This window comes from Uloborus diversus, chromosome 4, assembly GCF_026930045.1.
Source record: "Uloborus diversus isolate 005 chromosome 4, Udiv.v.3.1, whole genome shotgun sequence".
NCBI lineage: Eukaryota > Metazoa > Arthropoda > Arachnida > Araneae > Uloboridae > Uloborus > Uloborus diversus.
Genome location: NC_072734.1, coordinates 185625713 through 185650240, shown reverse-complemented (window position 1 = coordinate 185650240; position 24528 = coordinate 185625713). Strand labels below are relative to the sequence as shown.

Here is a 24528-nt window from a genome sequence, read left to right as displayed (position 1 = left end):
TTTTTTAATATTAGAAGTTGTACTTTTTCTGCATTAATTTTATTATTAGAGGATATCAATTATTTACAGATAAATTTTCCATTTTGAGCTTCAAGACAGCTTTCCTGCAGACTTATAGACATTCCAATGAAATCTTTACATTTGTTGTGCCCTAGACACATAAAAGAACACATTAAAAGCATATAAATCATTGGTGCAGTACAAACTTGGGAATCCAGATTTGCCAGGGATTTATTTAACTGTAGATTTTTTTCAGATTTTAGGGACATAAATGGATTTTTAACTGTAGATTTTTTTTAATGAATTATTTGAAAATTATGCAATTAAAAATGAAATATACAACTCATGCAGGGGATAAAAACGTTTAAAGGAATCAAATGTAAAAATATGCAATAATGTTTTTAAAAATAGAAATAATTTCTGCAGTCATTAGTTAGTTATGAAATATAAAGGTTAAATAAGCAATAAAAAATGACTTTCAAGGTAATCAAATATAATGCAGGGTAAGGACCCTATATACAAGGCGGCAAATCAGGTGAAGTTAAGCCATTTTGGATCTGAGTCAGTGTTAGAGTGGTTTGTTTTTTCTGGTAAGTTTTTGCGTTTGGTGATTGAGCGATTATTAGTGGCACCTGAATTGTTTATTAAATAAGAGATTATTTTTGGCCGATTTTGCAAAACTCGAAACTTCGCTGTGGTAACCCTAGCTGCTCAGCAGTGAAAAATTCGACCCAAAATGGCAAAACTTAAGCTGATGAATCGACCTATTTATATAGAGACTCTACAAGGAACAATAATTTTTGTTCACTCTATTTTTTTATCGCGTCAATGATTGGTTATAGTTTCATAGATTTCATTTTGTCACAAGCCATTTCTCAAAGTTGAGAAAAATAAACAACAATGTGCACACTATTCAAATTGTGTAAACACTAGACTATAATTTTTAATAAAAAAAGTCATTTCACTAACAATTATATATATATTTAAAAACCTTGGAAAATTTCATCGAACTTTGGAGTTTCTGGCTTTTAAATAGGGCTTTTGGAAGACTGAATTTTTAATTACATTGCATATCAACAGGAAAAATTAAGATACAGGGACCTTAATTTAAAGTTAAATTTAAATCAAATATTTCACTATGTCTAAAATAACAAATTTATTTATTTAGAAAATTAAATCAACACTAAAAATAAACAGCTAAATCAGCAAAAAAAGACAAGGTAATATGTTTCTCGGTTTAAAAAATGTCTCTGAAGTCTTAACACTTACCCTATCAGCGATTTATTGAGAGTACAAATTTTGATTCACACACACAATGAACATTTCGTTAGAATATTATTCTTCAAAATTACTTTCATCTGCATTTACTAAGGGTATATATGAGTCGTAATAGCCAGTTTCAAAAAGGGTTATTCAACAAAAATTTGGAAAATAAAATTTCAGAAACCTGTCAACTGACATTTTTTTACACTGCTGTTGTTTTACAAAACCTTATATTCGCAGTGTAAACACATTTTGATCCAAGAAAAAGTTGATTAGTTATTGTATCCTATGGGTTATTATACAAACAAAACAGTACGGTGCAGGAATCCGTCAAGGGATGTTACATAGAGCAGTATTTCTGCGGTAAGTGCATCACTTCTGTCTTCAACACAGCAACTATTTGAAATTATACTTCAATTAATCTTATCAGTTACACTGTCATTCAGTGACTTAACTATAAGACTGACATACAGCACCTCGCCATCAATTATGTTTCAAAATAAAACCGAAAGTTTAGTTTTGTGTCAAATCCTTTGGTTTCAAATTGAAAGGTTTGACAGCTTTGTGTCTTTTTGAATAAAGCTTTGATTTATTTATTTCAACTAATGTTCGCCCGATGGTCGAAGTTCAACCATATTGATAAATGTATATTTGAGAAAACTTGTATGAATTTAACTGTTTCCAACATTTTTATTTCTACTCATACTCATGTTTTCTGCATATCTGGAAACATCCAATTTTGCTTTTTGTCTGTTAGTATCAAAATAGATGGATGAAAGGGGATATTTTGGTAATGGGGTCGAAATTTTAAAAGTATTTTTTTCTGAAAGAGCATGCTAAAAAACATAAGTTTAAACCATTTTTCAAATAATTTGAAAAAAAATATTTTTTAATAATTATTTTCATTGGTGCGCAGATTGAAATTCATTTTTTATGCTTCTGCACATGGCATCAAAAGCGATGAAATGCCATTCACTGATGCCATTAGCCCACAGCACAAATTATCATAACCTAAAAACGCGGTTCACAACAAAGCATAAACTTTTAGCGCGTTAATGGAGTAGCGTGCCGAAGTACAACCACCACCAAGATATATTTGCAATGGATCACAGATATCAGGGTCATTAAGTCGGGTTAAAGCTTTCCAAATACTGCTGGACTATTGCAAGATTTGTACAAGAAGCAATCAAAAATAAAGCGTTTACAGGAATAGGCTATAAACAACTGCTTCTTTCTGAAAAAAATAAACATTGTTTAACGAAACAGAACCTATTTATTACACAAGATCTTATCTTTTGAAATTCACCCTTAAACCAATGAGGGGTTACTGTGCATCTATCTCCTGTGGACTTTAGTTTATCTTGAAAGCAAGAGCTAAAGAAGGAAATTCATTTACATATTTGTTTTAATCGACCTAAAATTAACATAGAATTGACTAATAAAAACCAGGATGCAGAGAAAAACTTACTTTTTCTTTTGCATAGTTTTACCAATGTGCTACATGCCTTTCGATACGCCCTTCTACATTCAGTAAATTACCAGCCAATTAGCCAGGGCTAAAGCAGAAATACATGAAATACACTGCCAGCCAGTCATTTCCAGCCGAGGACTGCAGTTTCATGCTTATTAGCACTCAGCCCTGCATAGGAAAGTGACTAAGCTGGAGATGGAAAACCTCTTAAGAAAGCCAAGAGTGCCAAACAAACTGGTAGCTTATATAGAATTAGCAGAGACCATATATATATATATATTATATTATATTAGCACCAGTGTATATTAGCACGATGTATTTCATGTATTTCTGCTTTAGCCCTGGCTAATGGTTGGTAATTTACTGAATATACCTGCCTTGCCATCAATCTTCGAGGTGAACCTAACCATTGTTTCAGTCACTCGTTTGGTCTGTGCTAATTCTGTATTAGCTACTAGTTTGTTTGGCACTACTGGCTTCCTTAAGAGGTTTTCCACCTCCATATCAGTCACTCCTATGCCGGGCTTATGAGTGCTAATAAGCACAAAACTGCAGTCCTCGGCTGGAAATGACTGAGCTGGCTGTGTATTTCATGTATGCCCTTCTACGTCTAGCTACAAACAGTGTCGAGTCTATTGAGCTGAAATATGCTTTTTCAATTTTCGTTTCGCAATAAATAAATGATACATAGCATATAAAAACCAAATATAATAGCCATCCCCTCCCCCCCTCCAGATAAAGCGTCTGGAAAGGATCTTAACACTCAACTAAATTTCAAATACAATTTATGGATGAAATATAATGTTGAACTGACACAAATGTCATGTGAATACCTTTTAATAGTATTTTAGATTATTTATACATAGAAAAGTAATTTAAGCACAACTTGGCAGCAATATTTTAGCTTTTGCTGTAAAATAACAACTGGGATTTCATTGCATTAAGTGCTTATGCAAATTTGTTGTTTTCTGTAGTTTTTTTTATTCAATTTAATTCAGCTCTTGAGAAGGAAATAAACATTTAAAGAACAGAAAATACATTTATTTTACATTACCTTGGATTCAGTGTTATACATTTTCTTCAAGCTGTCTCAGAGAATCATTTTCAACAGGTTGAATAACTGATGTTTCCTTGATACTCTGAACTGCATTTTCTATGAGTGCTACAATATAATAATCATTGGTTACTTACATACACTGGTGTCCAAAAGTTAAGCATAATTCATAAAATGCGAGAAAAATCTGTACATTTTCGTAAAATTATATAAAGTTACTTATGGAGATTCATTGGTTGAAGAAGAAACAATATGTTTATGCAAAATAGTATAGTGATGGTGTCATGTGCAAATTAGGTGCGCGTTTCGGAATGTGGATAAAACAGCTGTGTGCTTTAGAGAGTTCAGGCGCATTTCATGCAATTGCTGTACCAAGAAACATTGGATCTGGTGAAACAGAACTAATAATGGCACAAAGACGCCAATTGGACATGTTTGCGAAAGGAAGAATCGTTGGAATGCTAGAATCTGGACGATCACAAACTGAAGTGTCTCGTATCCTTAATGTGCCTCAGTGTGTAATCTCGAGACTGTGGCAGAGGTTTTCAAATACGCGAGATGTTACCCGCCGACCAGTACCAGGTCGACCAAGAGTCACAACCGCAAGCCAAGATTTCTGGCAATTTCTGCACGACGTCATAGGGACAGCTGTGCCAGAGAACTGGGTTCGGCGCTCAGTGCCGTCACAGGAATAACAATTTCGAGGCAAACTGTTTGCATTCCTCTCACATCAGCGCATAAACGCGCTCATTTAAACTGGAGCTTGCAACATCGGCATTGGAGTCTGGGACAGTGGGCTAATGTGATGTTCAGTGATGAGTCCCGCTTTACTCTACAGATAGATTCTCGTCAGGTAACAATCTGGAGAGAAAAGGGGACTCGTTTCCAACCGCAAAATATAAGAGAAAGACATCACTTTGCGTCAGCAGGAGTAATGGTGTGGGCGGGCATTATACTGGATGGCCGCACCGACCTCTATATTTTTGAGACAGGCTCAGTCACTGGTCAAAGATACAGAAACGAGGTTCTTGAGCCTTATGTTCGCTTGTTTCGAGGTGCTGTTGGTCCTGAGTTCATATCCATGGACGATAACGTGCCATGTCACCGAACAGCTGTGGTCGATGACTTCCTCGAATCAGAAAATATCCAGCGAATGACGCGGCCTGTGAACTCCCCTGATCTGAACCCTATCGAGCATGTGTGGGATATGCTCGGGAGACAACTTGCAGCCCGTTCGCCCCCGCCAAGCTCCGCTCCGGAGCTAAAAAGAGCTCTCCAGCATGCTTGGAACTGTTTAAGCCCACAACTCATCCACCACCTCATAGAAAGTATGAGTAATCGTTGTGCAGCGTGCCTAGCAGTCAGAGGTGGCCATACACACTATTGAACTTCAGCATCATCTTTTAAAGAAAAATTTTTGTACAAAGAGTAAACTCCTCATGTGCCTAATTTTCATTTAAACTATTTTTTGGGATGATGAAAGTAAATATTACCATTTTTTTTGAGTAGTTTCCTTATTTTGTAACCGTGTTGCACTCGCATATCACGTTTCCCCCTATTTCGATGTATATTTCTCACATTACTCACATAAATAACAATTATGCTTAACTTTTGGACACCAGTGTAGGTTGTTCAAAAAGGCATGTCAACAATACAGAAGGTGTGTAGAATTGTATCCAGCCAGATGAATAATATTTACTAAGGGACTTGCATTCCACTTGGAGTAACAAAAAAAATCAAATTATGTGAAAATTAAAATAGCCAACAAGATAATCATTAGGTTGCACAAGTCATTTGTTTGTATTTAAAAAAAAATCAAAGAATTCAATGTGGCACCCTAAAGCAGAATTAACAACAAGGAGTAAAATACTTGCATCAAGAGTGGAATGCATCCGAGGTTCGAAATTGAGTATTTTTCCATAGGAACAATTAGTTCTCTAATTTCATCAAAGCAGTTTTGACTTTTTTCAGACATTTTGGAGTTTCTTCAGTGCTAAGCATAAAACCCACAGAATGTTTATATTCCTTTTTTTATACAGAAATCAAAGAAAGAAAGAGAAAAAATAAATACAGGCGTCCTTCGTATAACACGGTACTTGCACAACACGGTTTCGATATTACACAGAACCAAATTTGGGATAATTATAACGGTTTTGACATTACATGATACGAAACTTGAATTTAATACTTTATGGTTGTGATGTAACTCGAATGTTATATTTATAAAAGATTTAACTTCATTTTTGCTTAGTACATTCTGTTAATGGCTGATAAATCTAATAAGTTTTTACTTTGTTTTTATGAAACTTGGTTTCTATATAACATGGTACACATCCCTTGATTGACATTATTAAGTCTCTTATAACACGGTTTTGATATAACACGATACATCTTATGTAACCTGATTTTTCTCATGCACATACATAATTAGAATTAAAAATCAATAAAAATTTTGTTTTTAAAAAAGCCTCACGTAACACGGTTTCGATACTACACGGAACGAATTAACCCTGTCATATGAGGGACACCTGTACTAACTTTTTCAAAGCTTAAAAAATGCACTTAAATATTTTTGGTCACAGATTTAAAAATGTTTCTTATTTCTAATATTGAAATAATACTTCTTGGGAAAATATAATTTTTCTACACATACCCTATCTTTGATATTCTACAACTCAAAAATCCCAATAACATGCCTGCGAACTGTGCTGACTTTTCCTGGAGTTTCAGCATTTCTTCTGATTTCTACTTTAAATATTTCCCCTTTTTACTTTCTTCTATATCTAATATATCGAAAAAAGTATTTGATTCGTGCAAATTTTGGAATTTCAAATTTTGAAGGATTCGAACGTTTTGAGATGTCTGAGTCCATTTCAACCATTTTTGAAAAATGTCTGTGTGTGTGTGACCAGGTTTTTTGTGGCCGCTCTACAGCAAAAACTACCGCATGAAATCAAACAAAATTTGGTGCACATATGTGCCCCTATGTGAACTTGTTCCCATTGCTTTTTGGCGCGAATTCCTCCAAGGGGGGTGGAGCAATGGGACTTTTCTTGAGTTATGTGTGCCTGCTATTCCCCAGGAAGTCACTGGCGGAATCAAACAAAATTTGCTCCATATGTTGCCTCTAACAGGTACAGGTGCTGATTCAATTTTGGTGTCAATAGCTCAAACCGGGGTTGAGCTATTGAACGTTTTTTGTCGTCAATTGTGACTGCTATATCTCAAGAAATAATGAACGGAATCAAACAAAAATTTATCGAAAAGTAGACCTTAGAAGGCATAAGAGCTGAGTCTATTTTGGCATCAACAGCTGAAAAGGGGGTGGCGAAATCAGTTTTTTCTTTCCATTGGGAGTGTCAGATCTCAAGAAGCAATGCTAAGTTCTGGATGAAATTTGGAATAAATGTGAATCCATATGTAAACAGCCGTTGGTTCAATTTTGGCGCCAATCGCTTCATGGGGGGGGGGGGAGATTTGAATAAAAATAGTTTTATAATTGCAACAATAAAAAAGATAAATTGTAATAGACTGTCGTCTGCGAATTTCACATTATTTAATAGTTGGAAAAAGACCAGAAAATAGCGATGATTTCAACTTTTTAACTGTTGCCATCTTGTGTTTGTTAAGAAATAAATGTTTGTAGTTATTTTGAGCAAGGCTTTTAAAATAATTTTCATTCTTTGCTTTGCTTTTGAGATAAATAGGGAATTGGGATGGTCGTCAAGTTTGAGTGTAATTTTGTTTTTGGTGGCAAGGGGCGCCCATATAGGGAGTAAGGGGGGGCTCAAGCACCACCCCCCTTTGAAATTAGAACTTCCTTGCTTTTAGTACTTTTTTCTTTGCAAAAATGTGAAAACATTTCTTCTCCAGCCGTTAACATCAAATTTTAATAACTCTAATCTGCAGTAAAATCAATTTCCATGGGGAAAATATCCTGTTAAACCATGGGGAAAATATCTGAACCCCCCCCCCCTTACAACTTACAATTTTGCATATGGGCGCCCTTGGTTGTTGGGAATATTGCTTCCTCATCAAGCATGGGGAGGGATCAGAATAATAAGAAAGATTTAGAAGAAAGTTTCGTGATGGCCACAACATACCAGTTTTATAAATACAGTCGTTTCCAGTTAATGAGACCACATTGGGCGGGATTATTTTGGTTCTAATACTCGGCTGGCTCGATTAAGTAAACAGGGTCTGTGCAGCATGACCAAACATGCTACGCATAATACGTTAAAATTGCTATTATAATTATTGAAAGGCCCACGTTTACTGCGAGCTTACAAAGAAGAAACTGTTCAATCGGTTTTAGCGGGTAAGAAACTTTCAGGGGTAAAGAAAAAAAAAACCACTATCTGGCAAAATTTACAAAATCTAGATCACAAAAGGACTAATCCCCCATTGCACCCAAAAGGCAAACTATTATAGTGTCTGGAATGAGGTGTGGGGGGGGGGGGAATTGAGGGGATGTATGAGAGTAAGTATGTTTTTGGCTATTTGGATCTGAAGGATAAAAAGCAAATTTGGGATATTTCGAAAAAAAGGTTCTACACAGCTAACAATTAAATGTGACGTGGAACTCAAAGTGGGGAGCTATAGCTCCACAGCTCCCCCTGGATCCGCCCCCGACCCCCGAAATGGTAGTACTTTTGAGGCATATTTTCCCCTACATAGCAACAAACCGGCTACAGTTTAAGATTCAAAATAAAAAATAATTAAACTATGAGAGAAATGAACAAGAACATACAGTCAAGTAGATCGCAAGATGTCTCTAGAGTTGCAATTTCATTGTCTACTTCATTCATTAGCCAAGGCCAAAACCCTTCTTCAATGTCTGAAAGTAGAAATGCAAAAATGAGATGCATGAAGCTGTGGGAAAATGATAATAATGTAGTTATTATTCATAAGTTGGTTGATTAATGTATTAGTTTATCTGGATAGAAACTTTGGTTTTGTTTACAATATTTGACCGACCAGTGAATGAACACTTAAGCGCATTTTCATTTTCAAAAACTCATGGTGTCGTTGAAAATTGTTGCATTTGCCACATGATAGTTAAAACGCAATGATGTATGTAAAGTCTAGTAAAGAAATTGTGAGAATTTTACAGTTCTGCTTGTAGGCTTTTTCTGGGGTTGAAATGAAAAGAAGTGCTCTGACCCAGTAAATGAACACTCCAACCAGTGGACAAACACAGCCTTTTCTAGTCGTTTTCTTTCTGGAAATAGGTAGAAGGGGGTTGTTTACACTGTCAATTCATCTTGAGTAAAATCTTATTCTTATGCAAAAAATACAAAGTGTTCATTCACTGGTTAGTCTACCTTAGTAGTTGACACCTAGCAGAGCAAATGCCTGTAAAAAAAATACATATTACATAGAAAATAAATAAATAAAATAAAATAATTCATTCAAAGTCTTTTTAGAGATAAAAGTTTTTTATAAGCCTAAAAGGTTTTTCTGTACACAGCCCTAAATTTTAAGATGTTATTTTTTTGTGGCTTTTAAACGTATTAATTTTTTAGTTAATTTAGTTATTTATTAGTTTAGTTTCATTATGTTTTCCTTTATTGATTTTCCCTTTTATTTACTCATCATTTGTTGAAAAATATTTTTTACAATAGAATAGAAAATATTTTATTAGAAAAATATTTCACTTTTCCCTTTGTCCCTCCCATGAAAAAAAAAAGTGAAATTTTTCTACTTTTTTTTCTTTTCTTTCTTTTTTTTTTGAGGCAAATTAGGTGACAAAAATTACAAATAATGTTTCAATGCTAGTTTTATTATGAAATACAATGTTCTTTCTTTATTTACAGTAATTTTCAAAACAATTTCAGGATTTTTCAAAATTTAGGTTTATCTCAAAAACAGCCATAAAACCTTTTAAAAAAGCGAATTTCTGCAAAAACATGGAAAACTTCCATGACTGAGTACATGGAAGTCCAAGTTGAGACCCCAGGTTACAATTCTACTGTGGGAAGAAAGCAGAGCAGCAGCAATTTTTTTGTTTTTCTGCATTTTATCATTGATCTATTGCATTTTAACTTTTATTTTACAGGCTTGCTTATTTTGGTCTATGCTAAAAATAAAGCATGAGAAAAAGATCAATTTCCAACATTTCACGATTGTTAGTGAGGAATCCAATCCAAAACAAATTTCTTGAAATATCTCAAAAACTCATTTCTGCAGATACTGCACATTAATTTTCCACGCTGAACTGTTGTGATTATTTCAGAAGTGTGCAGCTCTACTTCTGATGCATGAGTATAAACCAGAAAATAAGAAATATAAATACCTTTAAGGTCCAAGTCTTCTGAATCGAAGTAACCTTGTGTTTCTAATTTTTTGTACACTTGAGGCACTAACTCTGACAGATAATTTTGTGAAAAAATACAAGCAGCAATTTTTTGAGCAACTTCCTCTTCCAATTTGATTGCTTCTTCTTGTTCTTTTAATCTCCTTTGCTGCAATGGAAATTGTGAGGGAATTAATATTTAGAAAAATGCTCAAGAAATTATTCTTGTATTAGAAATGATTTTAACAAGACATAAAATGTATTTAATTAATGGCCTAAAAACTTTTAAATTCTATGAATAAGCTGCAATCAGCTACTGAGAGTGGCTGGTTTGTATCGGATGTCAACCTCAGATCAAGTGACCTTGGTGATTTTAACCATTCAGTAGTATCAGGGTGAAAATTCTCCCCCCCCCCCCCTTTATGTGGCTATTGTCTCTATTGCTGTATTTATCTAGTTCTGATATTATTTTTCAATGCTTTTTCATTATTGTAATCTTTCCCACTTTCAATTCCTCCTTAATTTTAGGCAGCCAGTAATTCATTTTTTTTTTTTTTTTACAATGTAAGGTGGATGATAAAAGTTGTCTAGATCTATCAAACTCTGAATTTATGGATATTATTAATGTTACTGGCAGAGATTAGAACCTGGGGGAAGCAGATTCAACACTTGGGGTAGGAAATGCCGAGGCCAAGATCCCAAGTCAAGTAGTTCTACTTTAAGAAAGAAACCTGTTTTCTTCCCACACTTCTCTGACAAATAAGATGATATCACTTGTCTTTGGAGTGTAGCTTTGTGAATACAGGATTCGACTATCCCTAACTTTTAATCTTCTCAAAGCTATTAATGTATTATCATGGCGATCAATGGTAATGTGTTCCTTGACATATATTTTTTCCACTTTGATCTTGAACATACACAAGGTTTCAAAAAATTACATTAATTAAATTTAAATCTAATTCTAGCTCTTACTCAATATATTACTGCAGAGAGTTTTAGATTATATCAGTGGCGTACCTAGCATGGGTGACACCCGGGGAGGCAATTTGTGGTATCACCCCCCCCCCCCCCACTGACACAAAAAAAAATATGAAAAATGAAATTCATGCAATTTAGAAACAACTACATTTGTGTTATAATGAAATTTTAAGTCTGCTAATGTACAAAAATCAGATTAAAGCGGGGTCCGGGGTTTACTCCACAAAATTTTTTCAAATTTGTAGTCTTAAAAATACATTTAGCTTCATATTTTTTAAAAATTTGCAATTCCACTAAGGGTGTCACCCCTCAGAAGGGTGACACCCAGTGCGATCCCCCCCCCCCCTGTAGTGACGCCCCTGATTATATTTTATCTGACTACACATTTGTTGCAATAAAATTTAATAAGCTTTTAGAGAATTCTACTAATAAATATCTTCATGTAAATTGACATGCACAAAATAATAATATTACTTAATTAACACTTATGCAAAAACATTCTTGCAATTCTTATTGAAGATTTACCCTTTCTTCTAAAATTCTCCTATCTTCTTCTTCTAAGCGTTTCAATTCAGCTAACTCTGCATTCCTTCTTGCTTCATAATCCATTTGCATATCAGATATTACAGCCAATTCTTCTTCTGCCATCAATTCTATCACAGATTGTTCTAATGTCTGTCCAACTAGAGCTTCCAATAGTGGTTCAACTTCTTCATCAAAATCAAACAGCTAAAATTATGAGAAAAATAAAGGTGAAAGCAAAAAAAAAAAAAAAGGATTAGAAGAAACATAATTAGTAGAAAACCTTTTAGGAAGTTTTTTTGATGATTTTGAAACTATAATTTTTCAAAAATAAATAAATAAACATATTACTCAGATATTCAATAATATTTTTGAATTTTTAAAGAACCTTTTTTTCAATTAAAGTCTGATTTTTGTGCTAGTTTTAGTACCTTATTAGCATATTTTTTAAAACTATTATTTACCTCTACGGCCTATTGATAATATATTCTATCATTTTACCCCATATTGATATACAGACAAAACGAAACTTTAAATATTTATTTCCTTGTTACAGCTTTAATTCTAATAAAGATTAAAATAATTATAACATTTACAAGTTTTATGCATAAACCAAACTGAAAGAAACTCTGATAAAATTGTCAATGAAGTTGTATTGCAGTCTGGCTGCAAATGAAGTAAATGATTTAAGTGGTCCAGTTGTAAAGGATAAAGGTTTTTTAAAAAATAATCCAGTTTAAAGGTCTTCAGTAATGTTCTAACAGCATTTTTCAAAGGTCATTGCTCCCAACAATTTGATTTAAATAATAAGACTGGTTTTAAACAATGACAGTTATGAAGTAAAGGCATGTTCGAAGCTAGCCTTCATTTGCCAGCAAATATAGTTAGCATATTTGGAAAAAATGTACTTGGAACATTTTAAGGATTTACTTTCTTTACAGATGTACTCTCCCCCCCCCCCCCTCCTCTTGAAAACTACATGCAGATACTCATATGTAAAAAGATAAATTTATACTCTTTTTTAAGAAAAAAACAAATTAATTTATGAGTACAATATAATCCCAGGAAATAATTTTTTAATGATTTGAAACATTGTCTTTCTCTATTTCTTTTTTAGTATTTAAGCTACATGATCAAAGCTCCATTTGCATGGAATGCTCATCAGAGCTCAGACTTCATTGGAATTCTGAGCTCTTTCTTTACGACTTCATAGGAATTTTTGCTTATTGGACGTAATTCAGTCTATTTATGCATTGAAATAAGCTTTGAGGATTATATTGCCATGCAAGGCACAAAAGTCGTACCTACATTTTTTGTCAAAACTGACTTTAAGGTCACCAGGAGGTTCTTTGTCACATTTCACCTAAATACAATGCTTCATGGTCATTTGTCAATGAAAAATGTATATTTTTCGAATCTGAAAAAGTTGCACCTGTATCAAATACATGGAGACACAGGGGAGTGCACAGAAATTTTGAGGCCCATCACAGGTGACTTTTACGAACCCCCTCCATATTGTTTACCCCTACGTTCCTACATATATTTCACCCCTCATTTTAAAAATCTTGGGTCCTTTTCAGACTTGGGCCTGGGCCAATCCAATCTCCCCACCCCCATGTGGAGGCACACAACTTTAAACAGCAATTTCTCATCTGGAACTCAGATGCAGATACGACTTTTAAGCTTAGAACAGTAATATAGGACTCCCACACTTCTTTCATCAGAAATAAAGTAGGGGAACATGGGGCAAAGTGAAAAGGTTAAATATTTACTCTGCTTTTAGCTCCACCTATCTGGTTTTATTTTAGTTATGTAGTAGCGTGTGTAGTCTATTCCAGTCAGGAAAAAAATACCGCCAAAGATTAAAGCATTTGGTAATACAGGCAATTTTTAAAAAATGTTACTCATATTGCAATATTTTGTTGTAAGTCAAAAATTATTTTGTTACTATAAATGATAAAGTTCTTGTCATTAACTTTTTAAATATTAATTGAGACCTACTAATGTTCAATGCAGTATTAATTTAATATTAAGCTTAGTAATATTAAGTTTATTTATATTTTAAAGAAATTGTACAATTAGTCAAGTACATGCGGGGCAAAGTGAAAGAGCTTTGTTTCATTTGCTCACTCAATCATTTAATATAAATCACTTATGTTTTCATTTATTGATTAGTTCATTTACATTCCTTCATTTACTAATTAATATTTATTCATTCAATCACTTATTCTCTTATTTATTTTCATTCTTTTACTCGCTCATTAATTTTTTTCATATATTAATTGATTCATTCATTCAGGGTTCATACTCGATTCGGATAAAAAAAAATCCATGACTCTTCCAAGACTTCTTCACGGCATCATAAAATTTTTCATGACCTTGTTACACGAAGAGAATAGAACTATTTGATGTAAAAGTAGACGATTTCCGGAAATGGGCATTAGAAAAACTTACATGAGTATCACTACCTCATTGAAGCACTTACTAGTGATTGAAAAATTATCAGTGCACACTGCAGAAATTAATAAATTATTCTTATTTGTCTTTATCATATAAATTCAAGCAAAATAAAAATATAGTGAATGCAATACACTGATGTTTAAATGTCTAATAAATATTTAATAAATAGGGTCGAATAGTAATGAATGGGACAAAATTTGAATGTGTCATTACTAAGTTTCCAATAATAAATTTATTTCACAAAAGCGTTGCCCTTTAGTGCCATAAGTGCTTATAATCAGCTATGTAATTTGACAGTATATGCGTTCATTAAAAATAAAGCCACGTTTTTCAGTAAACTCATTTTTCTAAACCAGATTTTTCAGCTGGTCACAAGGATCAGTTTTGCGAGCTGTATATTGGGCATCACTGTTTTAGAGTATTAGAACTCCCTTATTTCTATGTTCTATTGCCTGACTAATGTCTTCATTTTCTAAAGCCTTCAACATATTGAGATAAACTCAGGTAAATTTAAAAATGAAACATTTACATGAAATGAACTCTGATGCAATTGAATCACACTTTTTGGGGGGCGTGACAAAATCAAGAATATGCAAGTTCACTACTACAGAATACAAAATATAAGAAGTGCTGAAAATAATGGTTAATTCACAATTAGAGACGTCCCAGTAGCAAAATCACGTTACAAAAAAAGGCGAGCGGCTGTTACAGAAGCAGATGAAATTGGATTCCAAAACTCGGATTTGTTTTTGAGATGGTTCAATTTATATGCAATGTTACTAAATCAGTCAATATTTATAGCGCCCTTTTAGCTATTGTTACTTTCTTATTACCCAAGACAATTTTCCATGACTTAAAATAAATTTCCATGACTTTTAATGAAAATATTAATTTTCCATAACTTTTCCAGGTCTGAAATTCGTTTATTTTTTTTCCCGTGACTTTCCAGGATTTCCATGACCTGTGCAAACCCTGTCATTTAATTATTCATTAAGTGTTTCACTAACTTTTCATTTATTGATTCAAGCTTTTATTTACTGATCGTTTTGATCCAAAATATATTTTATAATCGAATAGAAAACATTTCACTAGAAAAATATTCTATTTTTCACAGTGCCCCATAAAAAAAGTGAAAAATTTCCACTTTTTTTTTTGAAGACTCAAATTTAGTGTCAAAAATTAAAAATACTGTTTCTATGAAAGTTTTACTATAAAATACAATGTTCTTTCTTTATGCACTGTAATTTTTCAAAACAAATTTCCAATTTGTTCATTTTGAAAAAACTGAGTCATCTTAACCATTTTACTTTGCCTCACATTCCCCTACTGTTTATAATCAATCAAATGGTGCTGAAAACCATTTCAATTGAGAGATTTAGCTACTAATAAAATGAATGTTTCACAATGAAAACACAGTTCATTTGCCAGTAAGTATTTTTACAGGAAACTTACCTCTCCAGGATAGATTTGTGTGGATGCATCTAGACCAGATTTTGCAGGTACGAACAATGGAGATGGTGGCCTGTCAAACAGAGGATCTGTTTCACATTGCACATCCACTTCTTCAACAACATCACAGAGCTCTTCCAGATATAAGTCTGTTTGAACACAAAGGTTTTCTTTTCCAGAAGGTGGCAAACACTCATTGTAGAGAATGTCAGACTCATGCTTCGACTAAAAAAAAATTTTAATAGTGGAAAAGGTAAGTTATAATAAAACTAGCTAGCTTTTACATATTCTGATTGAAACTTCAAACATAGTGAAATTGGATTACCATGGGAAAAAAAATCTTATGAAACAAACAGTAAAACATAAATAGATCATGTGAAAGGGATTTAATTATACACACATATTTAGCCAAATGTTGGGATGAATGTTAAAAGTACGAAACTGCAATTTAATTACATGAAATACACCGCCAGCTCAGTCATTCAGTCGAGGACTGCAGTTTCGTGCTTATTAGCACTCATCAGCATGGCATAAGAAATGACTGAGCTGGAATTCAATTGTTTTTATAATGCTTGGAGGAAAACTTAACAAAGGTTTTTTTCATGATTTTTGGGAAATGTTAAGAATTTGTTAAAATGTTGTTGAACTATTTCTAAATATTATTTAACTAGTAGTACGTATGTCTATCAAACAAAAATTTTCAGTAATAGTGAAATTTATTTTTTTTTTCAAGATTTGCATTTACCAAATAGCCAACAATATATCTTGCTTTGAATGGAAGCTTTTGTAATGTGCCCCATGGATTATGATCAAAAAAGCAACAAAATGTCCGCACAAATTAATGTATACATTATTATTTCAATGAAATGATGTAATAATTGAGGAAATTCAGAGGGTGAAGCCACCCCCCCCCCCCCCACTCAACTCACCATCACTCAAATGACAGTCCCTCAAAGAAATTATAAAAAGACAATAGGTTGCTTCAAAATTTTCTGCCACGGACAGGTAAATGGCAGAAACTGCAGAAAAGAATTTTAGAGTTTGAAAAAATGCATTTTGGATTCAATACTAACAATAGGGGAATGCTGGAATTTGACGTATTTTTCGCTTCTCCTCCCCCCCCCCCCCCATGGAAACCATATGGGCAAGCTTTTACATCAAAGCTAACATATAATAGATGACAAAACTGCAAAAAAAAACAACTGCAGTTACTGCCTTTTACTTGCATACGGCAGATTTCACCTCGACAAATAAGCTTTGAATCGTGTCTATTGACGAATACATCACTTTTCTTTAATTCTACAAAAAGTAATGTTCTGTTAATAATTGAAAATTATCTGTTAATAGATGAAAATATTTCAAGCCCTGCATTAGACCAAATAGAAAAAAATCTTGCCCACACCTTTTTTATTGAAAAAAGATTATTCTTTATTTTACATATTTCTACATGTTTTTTATGTGCTGAAATAAAAATAAACGATCATAAATTAATAGAACTGTAATGTTTATTAAGATGATAAGTGTGTATCTTTTTTAAGCAACTGAGCAATCAATCTGGGAAAATATTTTAATGTAGTAAACTAAGATGCTAAATCTTTAACTTAAGTGACATTTCAATGTGACTTTCACATTCACAAGTGATTAAATTCAGTGAAATCCTATTTAATTTGTTACTTTAAAATAGCTCAATTCTGAAAATAAAAAGTACTTAATGGTTACCAAGTACTCTATCATGCAATTAATTTAATTAATAAATGACTAGATAATGACAAACAGAAATTTTCTGCAAGGTTTTAAACTTTTTATTTCTTGAAAAATTTACAAGCAGAAAATACAGATAGGGTACTACATATGGTTACATATTCAATACTTTATTCATTTATCTTTTACTGGCTTTAATCAACATGCTGTATAAACTTGATGAAGAACATGCATTTAAGCTAGCGAGCAAGAGTTATCTTTTTCTCTTCATTTTTTATGCATTAATTTATTGCAGTTTTATTTTGGTAACAAAAGTTACAAAGCACAACTACACATCTTTCAACTGGATGTGATTTAAAAGCTTTAATTTTTTGCGCTCAGCTAGCAGCTACTTACTAATCTTCTAACCTTCTATTGCTTCACTCAGGGGTGCCCCCTCCTAAGATCAAGGATGCACCCCACTAAATAACCAAATCGGGAGCCCCCTCCCATAAAAGAGAAAAATACTCCTTAAAACAACCCTTTCAAATTTCAACAGTCCTAGGTGGGTTTCATTACATAGTTTCTGTGACAAAAATAGAAAAAAATGTTACTCTTAAAACTGAAACCCTGAGTAAACTTATAATAGGACCATATATCATTGCCGAAGAACAGCAGTAAAAAATCTAGTTCCAGGAATAACAGTTAGATATCCTACAGTTGATTTGAGGCGATGATATATAAAATTGCTAAATGACAAAAAAAAAACTAACAACAAATAGTTTTAATATTTAATTTAGGAATTTAATTTTGAGGTGTAAACCTCTTAAAAAATGCAAGAAAAGATGAACTCACAAAATGTGCTAAGATTTTGCTAAAAAAATTATAATTTGCTACATCTTGACTTACTTTTCTTTTCTCAGACTTGAAATACAGCAGATTAGCTTTTGAGGAATTTTCTCTAAATAAATAAAAAAGAAGTCTTGTAAAGCATTTATCATTTTGATAATTTGATTTTAAAAGAATAATGATACAAATTCATTACACAAAATTTTCATTTACAACATCTAAAATTGAAATTGAGCTCCACAAGAGAAAAGAAGGGTATTTATTTTATTTTATAAATGCCGAACGTTGGTGGCGAAGCCATCAGTTCACGAGCACTGCAATATTTTTTGATAATATCCTCATATTGAGATAACGCAAAACAACTTTTTAAATGTTCAAAGTCATTGGTTGTTTGGAGTCACAGGAAGAACATTCTGGGGAATCTTCTTCTTCATCAGCACAACAGCCTGGTGCAGGCCAAGGCTTTCTCCGTCTGCTTCCTCCAGGCGGTACGACACGTTGCCAGGTTTCTCCACCTGTTCACTCCCAAAATTTTAAGGTCCTTCTCAACACTATCCAGCCACCTTGTTGCTGGTCTTCCCCTTCTCCTTGTACCCTCAATCCTTGAAAAAGTTAGCTTTTTAACCGGGTCCAGATCTGCACGCCTAAATACGTGCCCCAGCCATCTGATTCTATTGGCTTTAATTACTCTTAAGATGTTGGGTTGTCGGTATTTACGGTATACTTCAAAGTTATATAAACTTCTCCAAGTGTCATTTTCTTTTACTGCTCCAAAAATTGCCCGAAGGATCTTCCTTTCAAAAATGAGAAGTCTGTTTTCCTCTGTTTTATTAATTGCCCATGTCTCACTACCGTATAAAATGATCGGTCTTATGAGGGTTTTGTATAGGTTTATTTTTGTATTAATGGAAAGGAGCTTAGATTTTAATTGGCTCTTTAAGCCAAAGTAGCATCTATTTGCCATCAAAATTCGATTCCCGATTTCAACTTTAAACTCATTCTTACTGGTAATAAGTGCACCCAAGTATTTAAACTGGGTGACTCCTTCAAATGTATAGTTTCCAATATTAATTCTGGGGAATACACCACTCTGATTCTACAGAGATGGTCTCAGTCATGGCCAGTGCGACTTCTAATAAAGAGAGCCATTGCAGTCATTCTAGGATAACTGGGAATTATTCTGCTTTGAGAAAAGAAATGTATGGAGCCCCATAATGAGGATGAAAGCTTTAATAAATTAATTTGTTTTTCCTTTTTTCAATTCTGATATACAAATTTTCTTACAATAAGTTACTTTAAAATATTGGAACACATCATATATAGCCAGTAAAAATGTAAAAATGATTTTATACAGAACATTTATCTACAGTTTATAAAATCGCCCGTCAAGGTATGACGGGTGAAAATTGCTTCTACATTTGAATGTAGCTATTGCCTGTTTGGTGATATTTTGACAGTTGAAATATCAACCCTAACTCCAGTGGATTAACCCTTAACTCCAGTAGATAGCCTTCATTGTTGACCGTTTTTTCGTTTCTTCCTTCATTCTCCTAAAATGAGTCTTGCCAGTAAAACAGTTAAGTTACTGGATCCAGTTCAGCCTAGTCAAAATAAAGCATTTCCCTGGATGTCAAACATTGCCAAAAAATATTATCTCTCCTCATATAAATAATAGCCAATGATCGAGTAACCCTCGTGTTTCAACAATGAAACTCGCGCCACGGCATGATAATATGTTTTGGCAATGTTTGACATGCAGAGAAAGGCTTTATTATGACAAGGCTGAATTTGATCTGGTAACTGAACTGTTTTACTAATAAGACTGTGGCATTTCAGGGGAATGAAGAAACAAAAAAATGAACGCTGTCCTCTGGAGTTTCAAAATATCACCAAACAGGCAATTGGTTCATTCAAAAGTAGACGAGCAGATGCAATTTCCACTTATCATACCATGACGGGTGACTTTCTTGTTTATAAACAAAACTGGCTCTCCTCTGATATGCCCCCCTCTTGGCGAGATTTTAATTTTTCGCTCGATACGAAAATCGCCAATAAGGCGATAACTTGGCAACCCTGGTTTTGCAACTTGAACGCTGGAAAGTAGTTTCTCGAAGTTTGTCTTTTTGCACGTGTATGTGTGGTAGGAGGTAGGTGCTCATATGTTTCGCTCTTAGGGAGATTTTAAGTTGAATACTCTAAAATAAAGTTTCAATTCAAACTTTATTTTAGAGTATTCTTTTTCTTGTTGTTTTTTAATGTTAATTTAGTTGAATTTTCTATTTTAATTATGAGTTCGGTTTGTGATGTTGTCCAAATGTATCAATTGAAATTTTAGAATGAATCTTCTTTTTCTTTTTCGTCAGGTCGTCCAACGTTTGGACGTACCGGAGTCCTAAATAGATTTTTTATATTTAAACTAATTGAAAATAAAGAGGTTTTTTTAGAATTTTTAAGGGAAATTGGTTTACTTAAGAATGAAATGTTATGTTCTAGATGTAATTCTGTTATGAAAATTAAAAAAACTAAAAAATGTTCAGATGGGTTAATTTTTTTTTGTAGAAAGGTTATTGGGGGTGTTGTTTGTGGAAAAGAAGCAACGATCAGGAGTGGGTCATGGTTTAGTTCTAGCAAGTTGAAAATAGAGGAGATTTTTTTGATAACATATGAGATTTTAATTGGGACCAAAACTGCTGATATTGAAAGTCAATATTTTTTTTTCATCACAAACTTTAGCCGATTGGCGAAATTATATTAATGAAGAAATATTAAATTACATTGAATTAAAATCCGAACAAATAGGGGGGGTTGGGAAAGTTATTGAAGTTGATGAATCTAAATTTGGGAAAAGAAAATATAATCGGGGACATGCAGTTGAGGGACAATGGGTTTTTGGGGGGGTTGAACGGGGTTCGGGGAAAACTTTTTTGGTTGCTGTTGGGGATAGGGGTAGGGAAACTCTATTTTTGGCAATTAAGCAGTGGATACTACCAGGCACGACGGTGCACTCCGATTGTTGGAGGGCATATGATACATTGGGGGAGGAGGGGTATGAGCATTTAACAGTCAACCATAAACTTAATTTTGTAGATCCAGAAACTAAATGTCACACTAACACAATTGAATCCACATGGAGACACGTTAAAAGTACTCTACCAACATATAATAGATTAGGGGATTTTAAATTTTATTTAGCTTATTATTTATACAAAAAAAATTGTGAATACAAAAATGAGGATATGTTTGTAAAGTTTTTGGAAATAATTCGCGAAATTAATTGGGTGGAGTACAAAATACAAGTAAAATAAGGTTGTTTTTTTTGGAATTTTTTTTGTCAAAACAAACATAATTTAAATATTTTTGTAAAGTAATGATAATAAAAAATGGGATACTTTCCCTAAGAGCGGAACATATGTGCACTGCCTCAGGTGAGGAAGTAAAATAAAAGTAAAAAAGGTAAGTGAACATATTTTGAATTATTGTGTTTTTAGTGTGTTTCTGGTAGTTTGTATTTTGGTCTGGTTGGCATTTTTGTAGCACAAAAATGGTGTTAATTTCACATAAAATCTGTGACTTTATTGTATACTGAACCGAGGAGATCTGTGACTTATATCCGACTGTGATGTATATTAAAAGTCGGAGGGATAACGGACCGAGGTCTCATTGTACTTTCGTAATGAGACCGAGGCAGGGGTCTCATTACGAAAGTACTATGAGACCGGGGCTCGTATCCCGGAGAAACAACGGGAAAAAATTAATGCATTAAATAATTAATGACATAATTTGAATTTTTCCTGTTGGCGCTAAAAAAGCATCGCTAAGAACGATGTATGACATATGACGTCATACATAGTTTTCTTGGCGACGCTTTTTTGGCGCCAACAGGAAAAAGTCGCCAAGAGGGGGGTATATCAGATTTGTTCCACAAAACTACTGAATTTTAAGTGATACAACAATGAAATGCAGTCTTGCATGCTATCGCGCAAGTTTCACTGTTGGTGACATCAGAGTTACTTAATCAGTAAATTGGCCATTATATATATAAGTATGATTTTAGTTGTGAATTAATATGATATAAGCTAAAGTACGTAAAAACATTTTGATCATAACACAAAAATATGAATAATAATAAATGATAGAACTTGTCTAACATTAAATTTGCTTTTAAATAAAAACTATAAGGAAATTCCAGAAACTGAAATTAGCAATACATACCTATGATTGCTTTTACGATATTTAGTTGGAGTAGGTACAAATAGAGCTTTAGGTAAACTGGAGGATACGTAACAGCCTCCCACTTGGACAACATCTAAAGCCATCTAGCACTATCCATGAAACCTGCACATGAATAATTCACACTTAAAAGAAAACACTATAAAAGATGGGACTTCACATGTAAAATGTTTGTTTAAAACTTAGATAATTTCTTTTTTTTTCTAAGTTTAAAAATTAGAAAATTAAAAAAAGAAAGAAAAAAAAACTTAAATAAAAAAAATGTAAAAAACTTAAAATCAAGAACTTCAATTAACAATTTTATTAAATATCTTAATTGCACTGAATACAATTTGCATTCAATGCAAATCAAGTATAGTAAGGAATAATAGGAAGTATCCAACATTTTTTAGTGCAAATAAACATAGATTACTGATCACGCATTTTGGGGTTTCCAGGAACACCTTTTTCAATTCAAAGTTGTAAGCTTTTGGATGTAAAGACATCCGATAAAAGCAACGAAAATGAGCAGCAGACAGCTTAACTAGCAAGATAGCAATTGGGGAAAACAAACAAGAGAAAATGAAACTTAGAGCAGGATTTATTGCATGAATCCTTTCCAGAAAAAACCGTTAAGCAAAAAATATCTCTAAAAAATCAAAAATGAAGTCACAACTTAAAGAATGCATAAAATCAAATGTCTGAATTTATATCGCAAAAAGTCAGGTCAGGATCTATAAATTTTGCGCCCCCCACTTCCAGAACCCAGCAGTGTTTATATTTGTAACCTTGTGCTAGAAAGAGCCATTGAACATCACTAACATTGGTACGAAAGCAAATTCCCTGGAATTTTAGGAGGATTGAATGCTCAGGCTAAATAAAACTACAATTTTCTGATCTGTTGGAACTAGAGACGTACCGAGTAGCACTTTGGCCGAGTAGCCGAGTACCGAGTACTCGGCCTTTTACTACTCGGCCGAGTACCGAGTTACCGAGTAACTCGGCCTTTCACTACTCGGCCGAGTTTCCCAGTACTAATTATGTTGAAAGAAGGACCACCGACACACACCGATGAATTTTGAACTTATTGAAATAGTAGTATAGACCTCCTTGTCCATATAATAGTATTTAAACTAAATTCCTGCTGAAATTTAACTACAAAATTTTGCAAAAATAATATTTTTTAAACTAAAAATGAATAAATAAAAAGTATGACTTATCAAGTTGGAATTAAAACAAATTATACAAATTTATTCATTATAGGTCTAGTTCGCTAAACATAAATAATTTTTAAAAGCAAAAAAACAAATGTGCAGGAACACTGCAGACACGTTTTTCTGTGTTACAGGGATCGTCTTTTCAGTGCATAACATGTGAACTAAAGAATGTAAAGGCATACGACAAAAAATTCGACTTTTGCTGGTTGCCTTTAAATCAACGAGCTCACATTTTGTGCATTGAAAAAGAAATTCCTCGTAACGCCAAAACACGTGTCTGCAGTGATCCTGCACTGTGCTTCTAACGTTGTTTTATTTCCTTTCATTTTTAAAGCTAAGGTATTTTTATATATCTTATAACTAATTTTAGTTTGTAGCAAAAATTCCATATTTGCACAATTTTTAACAAAAAAGTTTTATTAACTTTCGAGACATTCGAGCCAAGATTTACTCCATTGAAGTATTTCAAACTTCATTATTCTCAAAATTTAAATTTGAATTGTAAATGGTTGAAGAAAATTATATATGCTTGAGCTTTTTTGTAAATTTTAATACATTCAATTTTTTGCAACTACTCGGTATTGGCCGAGTATCTGATCAAAATTTGGCCGAGTACCGAGTACTCGGCATATTGGCCGAGTACCGAGTAGTTACCGAGTACTCGGTACGTCTCTAGTTGGAACATTGTACTGTATTTCTTTTAAAAAGCGTTTTACCTTTATCTTTCCCCCCTTCTTTTTGTAGTTCATTTAATTAACTTAATCAATGAAAATACAAAAGAAATGACTAGAATAGGTCCCTCCACAGTACTTTTCATATGCAATAAATGAAAAACAGGGATTTAAGTGCACTAGAATTATGATAAATTTCCAAAATTATATCACTTACGTTACACAATGAACTATATTAACTATTTCGCACTGCAAATTAGAAAATAGAAACTGAGTTAGCACACACTCAACAATGTATATAAAGTTCCTCCGAAGAAGCTCAACTATTTTTTGTATTTAATAGCGAAAAGTAAGGTAAAATAAGTAAAATACTTTTTCTTTTCATCGAAATTGGTTTCAGTTTAAAAGGA

At 33.2% G+C, this 24528-nt stretch overlaps 1 protein-coding gene across 1 annotated transcript; it reads right to left on the bottom strand.

Annotated features, from left to right (window-relative positions):
* LOC129221591 (radial spoke head protein 3 homolog B-like) lies at nucleotides 1-24528 on the bottom strand. The gene is made up of 9 exons (XM_054856106.1): nucleotides 24336-24528; nucleotides 22234-22356; nucleotides 18082-18133; nucleotides 15496-15717; nucleotides 11587-11790; nucleotides 10084-10252; nucleotides 8539-8625; nucleotides 3789-3896; nucleotides 1-151 (listed from the first exon to the last, which is right to left on the bottom strand). The coding sequence occupies exons 2-8, from the start codon at nucleotides 22335-22337 to the stop codon at nucleotides 3802-3804; spliced, it is 933 nt and encodes a 310-aa protein (XP_054712081.1). The 5' UTR covers nucleotides 22338-22356; nucleotides 24336-24528; the 3' UTR covers nucleotides 1-151; nucleotides 3789-3801.

Excerpts from the sequence above, each read along its gene's own strand:
- LOC129221591 (XM_054856106.1), bottom strand. The coding sequence starts at position 22,337 with ATGGCTTTAGATGTTGTCCAAGTGGGAGGCTGTTACGTATCCTCCAGT. Across the intron at positions 15,718-18,081 it reads TCAAGTCTGAGAAAAGAAAA|TCGAAGCATGAGTCTGACAT; the intron begins GTAAGTCAAGAT and ends ATTTTTTTTTAG. Across the intron at positions 8,626-10,083 it reads AGAAGACTTGGACCTTAAAG|ACATTGAAGAAGGGTTTTGG; the intron begins GTATTTATATTT and ends TTCTACTTTCAG.